Source organism: Salvelinus sp. IW2-2015, linkage group LG37 (genome assembly GCF_002910315.2).
Source record: "Salvelinus sp. IW2-2015 linkage group LG37, ASM291031v2, whole genome shotgun sequence".
Lineage (NCBI taxonomy): Eukaryota > Metazoa > Chordata > Actinopteri > Salmoniformes > Salmonidae > Salvelinus > Salvelinus sp. IW2-2015.
The window spans coordinates 4,676,296-4,687,136 of NC_036876.1; the positions used below are offsets into that span (position 1 = coordinate 4,676,296).

Below are 10,841 nucleotides of genomic sequence, written 5' to 3' on the forward strand. Positions count from 1 at the left end.
ACGTCCGGTGAACAGGTCAGGGTTCCATAACCGCAGGCAGAACAGTTGAAACTGGAGCAGCAGCATTGCCAGGTGGACTGGGGACAGCAAGCAGTCATCATGCCAGGTAGTCCTGATGCATAGGGCTCAGGTCCTCCGAGAGAGAGAAAGAAAGAGAGAAGGAGAGAATTAGAGAGAGCCTACTTAAATTCACACAGGACACTGGATAAGACAGGAGAAGTACTCCAGATATAACAAACTGACCCTAGCCCCCCGACACATTAACTACTGCAGCATAAATACTGGAGGCTTCGACAGGAGGGGTCAGGAGACACTGTGGCCCCATCCGATGATACCCCCAGTATATTTTGCTTTGTGATGCAATTCCCTCTTCCAATACTCATAATACTGATAAGAAGTCTCAACTTAGGTCCCGATTCGTGGCAGACATTAATCTACTTCCTGGATTTCAATACGAACATAACCAAATACATTGGTAAATATACTCAAGCAAGGCATCTAAAAATTGCCAGGGGTACTGACAAATGGCCAGGAAAGTGTTATAAAGTGCCCAGAAGTGTTATGGGTGAACTTCCCCTTTAATTAAAGTTACTACAGTAATTGTTAGTCACAGTAATACTGGTAATAATTTTAATAAAGAGAGTTTAATAAAATAAAAATCMAATGGTTTTTCAATTATCCAGTTTTACTATCTGATCCCAGAGTACACCGTCTCTTCCTCCATGTTGCTTCTCTGTCTTCTAGACCTGTTCTTCTTGTTGCTCAGATTCAGAGCTACATAATGGAGACTGTCTGCATCTTGGGCCTGTGAAGAACAATTATAAAATGGAGGGAGAATATTATTATATGCTATTTGTAACATTTTATGGTAATACAACATTAGGAATTCTGCTTACCCCTGCATCTGAAGAAGAGACTGCTGGACCTCTTGTCTGAGAGACGGGTCCTGGAAAGAAATAGAAAAAAAAGATACAACTCCTTCTTGCATTACAGATACATCTGGTGATATGAAAGAAGAGCAACTTCTATGAAGGACTTTACCTTTTACATACATCATTCATTTATTTGTTATGGACTTCACTTACCTCTACACAGCACACACTTTCTCTTGTTCATCTTGTACATGATGCAACCAAGGACAGTGATCAGMATAAACGACAGACCCAATGCTGCGCTTAGGCAGTACACCAAGAGAATAGGTTCTGCGCCATTGTCTGTGAAAATAAATATTGTGCTAGAAGCATAGTAACTATATGGATGATTGCATGTTTTCTCATGTGATCTAAATAACTAGTACTGTATGCAGTTTTACACTGTAGATTATTCAATAGATATAAACAAAAATGTAAMACGTATCACCTACKKTTGATGTCCAGTTTGGTCCCATTTCCAAACAGCATCTCCCCACATGAYGCCACAGCACAGTAGTAAGTCCCAGCATCAGAGAGGCTGAGGTTCCTCTTGGGGAGGTTGTAGACACAGCTCTGTGTAGGAGACCCAGCCTCAGMGSTCTTCTCACACTGATCACTCCTGTCTCCATGCGTGTAAATGATTCCTGYATGGTATTCTCCCGAGCCATGTCTGAACCAATAGACACRGTGTTCTCCTGCARAGGTCTCAGTGTGTATTGTACAGTTCAGAGTCACAGAGTCTCCTGGCTGGACTGACCCAGAAATAGATTGCTGGAGCACAGTTGTGTTTCTGGACCATGAACCTGATAAGAAAGATTATGTCAGAAAATCCAGTTTCCAATGTTTGAACTTAACATTTGTTGAATACGTTCAGTGATATCTGATTATGTAAATACCTGATATAAAATGTTAGTAGATGTTAAGTCCCCTATATAGGGGACATTGATTGGTTGATTGGTTGGACCGGTTCAGACTGACATTTTGGTGTACAAAGCTTTCTGTGAACGTCCTAGGGTCCAGTGCTTTATAGTGCCAGATGGCCCAGTCAGTCTGCTACCACTCTGTCAGCGGAGCTGACTTCTAATTTGAGGTTTCCCACCCACATTTGCATAGGTAAATGACGTGTCACTTTTTCTGGCCTATCCAGACAAWGAATCGATTTGCTCTCCCTCTGAGCGATGGAGCTGCTATACGAAAGGGGACAATCTGAGTAGGMTCTATCTGTGGACCGCAGACTGGGCCCACCAAGTAGTATCACGTGAGAGTTGGGTTCAACAGGGTCTGATCCAGCAGATACTGTATGTGTACTAGSTAGCTAGTGTTCATGTAGTGACGTTAAACTTGTAGTGACGTAATGCTAGTAGGAGCGGCATGTACTGAAAATGTTAATGGCATCATACTGTTGAAGGTCCCCTCAATGGCAGTGAGCGAGGAATGTAGTGGGTGCAGCGTGTAGTTACTGCAGTCCGCAGGTAGATATTATTGGACAGTCTAGCAATTTCAGCAATCGTGCTTTAATCTCACTGTGATATTCTCAGCTGGATTTAGAGCTCTCCACATGAAAWGATACGAAATAATTGAATGAGATTGAAAAACGGCCACTTTCTCTTGGTTACAGAAGACGAAATCAGTTTGTGAGTAAAGCTGAAGTTGTAACGAGTCTGCAGCAGTTTGATTGGTGRCTCTTCGTCGCTCAGAGGAGGCTTGGCAGAAAATGTTCTCACGTGAAATGTGGCCAAATTTGTACTGTCACTAAATATGATCATATTTATAGTATTTTGCAATTATAAGAAAGGTGAAATCTTAAAGTAAGTTGTTTATAATTTGATTGTTACTATATTTAGAAAGCATTTCAGAAATTCCAAGCCCTTTTCCCCTAGTTTTGTTGAATAGGAAAAAATATATTTTTATACATTCATAATATTTGTAATATGTACTTGAGCTTGTGTTCTCAAAAGTGAGTACACCTCAGCAATGTGTAACTATTTTTTACCAGAAAGGTGAGGTCTAATGCTTTCTAGAACTTCTTAAGCATTAATAGTTATTGTTTATGGCCATAACATGCACAATAATTACTTTTGGGTATGTTTRTTTAGGCGGAAATCTACATTTTGCATTATCATTCAAGAGGTTAACGCAACTTTTCTTTATAAATTCAGATTTTTTACCTTTTACAATGACAATGGTTCCTTCTCCAAATTCCATGATGTTGTTATAAGCACTCCCACAGTAGTATGTTGCTGAATCCGAGAGTTCGATGTCGGAGATCCTTAGGTGATTCACTCCTTTGCCACATCGCAGTGAGAAACGAGGATTATCCTTAAATTTCTGGTGAAACGTAGCATCACTGTCATTCTTATAGAAGGTTGAGAAGAGCTGAAGTTTTTCTCCTAATGTTTGCTTGTACCAGGAGAAAATGACTGCCATGTCGCCTTCATAGAAGCAACGCAGAATCACTGTGTCTCCAACGTTGGCAGAGATGAGATCATTCTCCTGACGTATGGATGAGGACTTAATCCCAGCTACCATATGAACTAGAGAACATAAAAGTATATTGTCTGCTATATAATATAGGTAACCCCAAATACAACTTTGGATTGTCAAACTGTTCTAAAGCATTAAATGGGATGCCTCATGCCTCTAAATCAAGAGTGGACATCACATAAGCAGTGAAATATAAAATATTGACTTACCCCTCTCTACGATAAGTGGAAATATCAGACACAGTGCGATCATTTTTGAATTTGTCATACTCTTTACTAACTGTGTCTTGAGTGGCAAGAGTCTACCCGTGTAGACATCACTTCAACAATGGGGTTATTGGTGATTGGTTGAACTCTACGCATCATTTTTGTTGACGCCTCATTCAGGGTGCGCTCATGTACTTCTCATGTGTCTTGTTCAGCTCAGTCTCACAGAGTTTCCTGGCTGGACTGCCTCAGAATATCTGTTMTATAGGTAGATTCTGATCCTTATAGATGTATTTCAAATTGATCACTAATCATTAAACCTAATTGTGTTTTTTTCACAGATTTCAGTTGACTTGGTATAGATAAGCTGCCTCATCAAAAGAGTTGGTTTACTGTTGGTTACAAAAATGGTCAACTTGAAGAGCAAGTCTAGTATAGACTAAGTTCAGTATGAGAGAGGTAACAGCTCTTAGACATCTGGCTAAAAACCACAGAAAGAGAGAAACAGAGAGAGAGGAAGAAAGAGAGAGTAGAGTGGCCTGTGTGTGCAAAGGGCCAGGAGGCACTAACAAAGCAGGAACACATCTTCATGTGTTCATAGGTTGCTGTGTATGTCAGGGGATTTTAGTGGCATGAGAAAAGAAAAAAAAAACATTAAACACCATTAACCCAGTTCAATGTACCATCGATATGTTTAGGCTACGACATGATCCTCAAATTTTCCCTATACCCGTCATGAGGTTGCTACAACCTAGCCCATGAATGAAAGTTTACAACATAMGGACACGCAAGTCGAGAGAAAAAATTGAGACAGTGACACATGGACAGACAGTGACACATTCAATACAGCCTTGCACACTCTAGCCTGCATCTAGCTGATATAGGGTGTAATCATTAGTCCAACAGTTGCAAACGCGAGTTTCTATTGGAATAATGCAGGTATGTTGTCATAATTCTTGTGTAAGTCTATGGAAGGGGGTGAGAACTATGAGCCTCCTAGGTTTTGTATTGAAGTCAGTGTACCCAGAGGAGAATGGAAGCCAGCTGTCCTCCGGCTACACTATGGTGCTACAATACCTTACAGAGTGCTGTTGAGGCTACTGTAGACTTTCATTTCAAAACAGTGTGTTTTAATCAACTATTTGGTGACGTGAATATATTTAGTATAGTTTTATCTAAAAAAGGATGACTTTTTAAATGTTTAACTTTTTTCAAACTGAAATTCACTGAGGAGGATAGTCTTCCCCTTCCTCGTCTGAGGAGCCTCCACTGGTGGGTAGGGGTCTGAGCTGTAGCCTGGATACACTTTCTACTCTACACTCTGTAAACTAATGATTACAGTTCAATAATTTATAAAACCTATGATCTTGTAAGTGATAATATACTGTGTTCCTCTACATGTCAGTGGAGCTGTATTTCTAATAGTGATGGACGTGAACAACGAAGAACGAGACCAACTGACTGACACCACATAGACATCCTGCTGAAAACCACAGAGTTTGTAGTAGGCCAGCAGGCCTGTCCAAAGCGTAGATATCGCTTCGTCTTGAGCTCACAGCAGACCAAAGTGTTCAGATACCTGTGAACAGCTCACTGAGTGCATGTTGAGTGGGTGGGTTTAGCATGGTAACAGTAGGTTGTCTCTGCAGAAGCCCTCTGGACAAACATTCATACAGGCATACTGTATGTAAATCAAAACAAATGTTATTTGTCACATGCACTGAATACAGTTGTGAACCTTACAGTGAAATGCTAACTTACAAGCCCTTAACCAACAATGCAGTTCAAGAAATAGAGTTAATAAAATGTTTACTAAATAAACGAAAGTTTAAAAAAAATCTAATCAATCACAAGGTAACACAAGAAATGTACAAAACAATAACGAGGCTATATACAGGGGGTACAGGTTAATCGACGTAATTTGCAAAGTGACTATGCATAGATAATTAACAGCGAGTTCAATGGTGGGGGGGTTCAATGTAAATAGTCCGGGTGGCCATTTCATTAGTTTAGTCTTATGGCATGGGGGTAGAAGCTGTTAACCTTTTCATACGTACTAACAAACCAACAAACGGGTGTGATCATTCTACAGTGGTCTCAGCAGCGTACGCTTAAACCAGTGTGATTAGAACGATTATTTAGAACGTCCAGTTTCGATTGATGCAACAATCAGCATTTGAGCTGGCCACACTGTTTTTTCACAGAAACATTTTGCGCAAACACAGTCCTTACAACGTTATGTACAGAATGTGAGCAGTTTATTTTTGGATGTAATGTTCAAACATTCACAGAAGTAGCTACAGCGTAACACAATCATCCAAACAGGAACATATAGGCTACATTTGTCCTAGTGCTAACAGAGGAAAGATTGACATAACACAAGTGGTCATATTTTTATAGCTCTCGGCTACGATATATCATCATAAATGGGGTTGCAAGTAGCCTAGTGGTTAGAGCGTTGGGCTAGTAACCGAAAGGTTGCAAGTTCAAATCCCCAAGCTGACAAGGTACAAATCTGTCGTTCTGCCCCTGAACAAGGCAGTTAACCCACTGTTCCTAGGCCGTCATTGAAAATAAGAATTTGTTCTTAACTGACTTGCCTAGTTAAATAAAAAGTAATATTTTGGGTGAGCTCACCYTTGATCTACATAATTGAGTACAACACTTACCAGAAATCAAATGTAATCTGAGATGGGTAGTTTGTGCGCGCCACCATGTTTGTTTTTTCGCATCAACCAAAGATAATAAGAGGAGACAAGATGAGTTTTGTATGTTTATAGTATGCATGTTGAAGGGGGTGTGTCGTCTACGATCATTCACTTCCCTTCATTCACTTCCGGAAGTTTACCCGAAAGATGAGTGAAAAATTCCTTCACCTCATAATAACATCTTTTGTCTGGTTACGTGACACCCAGAATGCATTGTATAATGTCAACAAACATAGCGCCACACATAGCTGGCAAATAGCTTTGCATTAGTCAGATAGTCAGTACAACCTAAAAAAGTATCATAGGTGTCCATGTATCATAGGTGTCCATTACAATCTATACAATAATCAGAATGCATTATTTGTCAACAGTACTTTACAAAACTGTAAATACATTATGCTACATACATACACTACCATTRAAAACATTTGGGGTCACTTAGAAATGTCATTGTTTTTGAAAGAATGGCAACTTTTTTGTCCATTAAAATATCATCAAATTGATCAGAAATACAGTGTAATGTTAATGTTTTACTGTAAGTATTTTAATGTATGTACCCCTAATTGCACCGAATCTGTTTATCCTACAGCTATTGTAAGCGGTAATCATTAACCTATAAACCAGTTACACTGTTAGCACTGAGGCGGTGTGCAATAGTAGGAAGACCACTTTATGCAGCTCACCCTGCACTATCAGCTCCAATGTAAATAACATGAGTAAGTCTACCTCTGATAAGCTTCCCAGTAAAACATTAAAAAGATTCAAGCAAGACAGAAAGCTGCTAAAGAATAACCCATATTAACATATGTAGCCTATGCAACAAGGTCCACACGGTGGTTATAACATCCACTGAAAAGACAGAAATGCCAACGGAGGCAGTGTTGCGGTCTATATTCAGCACCACYTTCCTGTAAAGCTTAGAGACGATCTAATGTTAAATACTGTTGAAGTAGTATGGCTACATGTTCATCTACCTCACCTAAAACCCTTTCTTGTGGGAAGCTGCTATAGACCACCAAMTGCTAACAGTCAGTATCTGGARAATATTTGTGAAATGCTTGATAATGTATGTGATATCAACAGAGAAGTATATTTTCTGGGTGATTTAAATATTGACAGGCTATCATCAAGCTGCCCACTCAGGAAAAAAAATRAAACTGTAACTAGTGCCTGCAATCTGMATCAGGTTGTCAGTCAACCTASCAGGGTAGTTACAAAAAGCACAGGAATTAAATCATCAACATGTATTGATCACATTTTTACTAATGCTGRAGATATTTGCTTTAAAGCAGTATCCAAATCCATAGGATGTAGTGATCACAATATAATAGCCATATCTAGMAAAACCAAAGTTCKAAAGGCTGGGCCTAATATAGTGTTTAAGAGGTCATACAATAAGTTTTGTAGTGATTCATATGTTGATGATGTAAAGAATATTTGCTGGTCTGTGATGTGTANTTGATGGTTGACATCTATTGGAACCCCTAGGCAGTGCAACATCATTCATAACTCAAGTAGATTTCTTAAGGGACTCTGGTGAATACAGACAAGCTCAGATTTCTGACTTCCTGTTTTGATTTCAACTCAGGATTTTGCCTGCCAATATGAGTTCTGTTAATCTCACAGACATAATTCAAACAGTTTTAGAAACTTTAGAGTGTTTTCTATCCAATACTAATAAGAATATGCAAATATTAGGAACTATGACTGAGGAGCAGGCCGTTTGATATGGGCACCTTTCATCTAAGCTACTCAATACTGCCCCTTCAGCCATAAGAAGGTAATTCTATGGAAGGGGGTGAGAAATATGAGCCTCCTAGGTTTTGTATTGAAGTCAGTGTACCCAGAGGAGAACGGAAGCTAGCTGTCCTCCGGCTACACTATGGTGCTACAATACCTTACAGAGTGCTGTTGAGGCTACTGTAGACCTTCATTTCAAAACAGTGTGTTTTAATCAACTATTTGGTGACGTGAATATATTTAGTATAGTTTTATCTGTGGCCAAATTTGGCTGAGGAGCCTCCACTGGTGGGTAGGGGTCTGAGCTGTAGCCTGGATACACTTTCTACTCTACACTCTGTCAACTAATGATTACAGTTCAAGAATTGATAAAACCTATGATCTTGTAAGTGATAAGTGATAAGATACTGTGTTAGTCTACATGGCATGCAGTATGTCAGGGGAACTGTGTTTCTAATAGTGATGGACGTGAACAACGACTAAAGAGAGTAACTGACTGACACCACATAGACATCCTGCTGAAAACCACAGAGTGTGTAGTAGGCCAGCAGGCCTGTCCAAAGCGTAGATATGGCTTCGTCTTGAGCTCACAGCAGACCAAAGTGTTCAGATACCTGTGAACAGCTCACTGAGTGCATGATGAGTGGGTGGGTTTAGCATGGTAACAGTAGGTTGTCTCTGCAGAAGCCCTCTGGACAAACATTCATACAGACATACTATATGTAAATCAAAACAAATGTTATTTGTCACATGCACCGAATACAGTTGTGAACCTTACCGTGAAATGCTAACTTACAAGCCCTTAACCAACAATGCAGTTCAAGAAATAGAGTTATTAAAATATTTACTAACTAAACTAAAGTTTTAAAAAAATCTAATCAATCACAAGGTACCACAAGAAATGTACATAACAATAACGAGGCTATGTACAGGGGGTACCGGTACCATGACAATGTGCGGGGGTACAGGTTAATCAACGTCATTTGCAAAGTGACTATGCATAGATTATAAACAGCGAGTTCAATGGTGGGGGGGTTCAATGTAAATAGTCCGGGTGGCCATTTCATTAGTTTAGTTGTTCAGCAGTCTTATGGCATGGGGGTAGAAGCTGTTAACCTTTTCATACGTACTAACAAACCAACAAATGGGTGTGATCATTCTACAGTGGTCTCAGCAGCGTATGCTTAAACCAGTGTGATTAGAACGATTATTTAGAACGTCCAGTTTCGATTGAGGCAACAATCAGCATTTGAGCTGGCCACACTGTTTTTTCACAGAAACATTTTGCGCAAACACAGTCCTTACAAAGTTATGTACAGAATGTGACCATTTTATTTTGGATGTAATTTTCAGACATTCACAGAAGTAGCTACAGCATAACACAATCATCCAAACAGAAAAATGAAGGCTACATTTGTCCTAGTGCTAAGAGAGGAAAGATTGACATAACATAAGTGGTCATATTTTTATAGCTCTCGGCTGACAGAAAGTACATTATGAATTAGCTAATAGCAATTACTATTAATAATTAGGGGCAGAACGACGATGATATATATGATATACAGTGGGGAGAACAAGTATTTGATACACTGCCGATTTTGCAGGTTTTCCTACTTACAAAGCATGTAGAGGTCTGTAATTTTTATCATAGGTACACTTCAACTGTGAGAGACGGAATCTAAAACAAAAATCCAGAAAATCACATTGTATGATTTTTAAATAATTAATTTGCATTTTATTGCATGACATAAGTATTTGATCACCTACCAACCAGTAAGAATTCCGGCTCTCACAGACCTGTTAGTTTTTCTTTAAGAAGCCCTCCTGTTCTCCACTCATTACCTGTATTAACTGCACCTGTTTGAACTCGTTACCTGTATAAAAGACACCTGTCCACACACTCAATCAAACAGATTCCAACCTCTCCACAATGGCCAAGACCAGAGAGCTGTGTAAGGACATCAGGGATAAAATTGTAGACCTGCCACAGGCTGGGATGGGCTACAGGACAATAGGCAAGCAGCTTGGTGAGAAGGAAACAACTGTTGGCACAATTATTAGAAAATGGAAGAAGTTTCAAGATGACGGTCAATCACCCTCGGTCTGGGGCTCCATGCAAGATTTCACCTCGTGGGGCATCAATGATCATGTGGAAGGTGAGGGGATCAGCCCAGAACTACACGGCAGGACCTGGTCAATGACCTGAAGAGAGCTGGGACCACAGTCTCAAAGAAAAACCATTAGTAACACACTACGCCGTCATGGATTAAAATCCTGCAGCGCACGCAAGGTCCCCCTGCTTAAGCCAGTGCATGTCCAGGCCTGTCTGAAGTTTGCCAATGACCATCTGGATGATCCAGAGGAGGAATGGGAGAAGGTCATGTGGTTGATGAGACAAAAATAGAGCTTTTGTGTCTAACTCCACTCGCCATGTTTGGAGGAAGAAAAGTATGAGTACAACCCCAAGAACACCATCCCAACCGTGAAGCCAGTGAAACATCATTGCCGATTTCCTCAGCTTGGATCATGGACAATACTCACTCCAGATATGTCATCTGGTGCAATTAGGACTTCCAGACAGGGCCTGGGACGATGCACTGGAGTGCGTTACAGCATATAAGGTCTGGACTTAACAGGGGGACAGGTGCACGGACGTGCAGGATTTTAATCCCATTGCATGCACGGTATTGAGGGCGTGAGGTTGTTACTAATGTATGGGTTTTGCTTTGAGGGCCACTTATGTAGGTCCCCTCTCTTCAGGTAAGATTGATGCCAGGCTTTCGTGCCACAGT

At 40.2% G+C, this 10,841-nt stretch overlaps 1 protein-coding gene across 1 annotated transcript; it reads right to left on the reverse strand.

Moving 5' to 3' along the window:
* Nucleotides 1-243: 243 nt before the first annotated feature.
* LOC111960005 (uncharacterized) lies at nucleotides 244-3,662 on the reverse strand. The gene is made up of 6 exons (XM_023981842.2): nucleotides 3,605-3,662; nucleotides 3,080-3,445; nucleotides 1,364-1,714; nucleotides 1,086-1,214; nucleotides 897-946; nucleotides 244-805 (listed from the first exon to the last, which is right to left on the reverse strand). Exons 1-6 carry the CDS (start codon nucleotides 3,660-3,662, stop codon nucleotides 689-691), a joined length of 1,071 nt encoding a protein of 356 aa, XP_023837610.1. The 3' UTR covers nucleotides 244-688.
* Nucleotides 3,663-10,841: the final 7,179 nt, after the last annotated feature.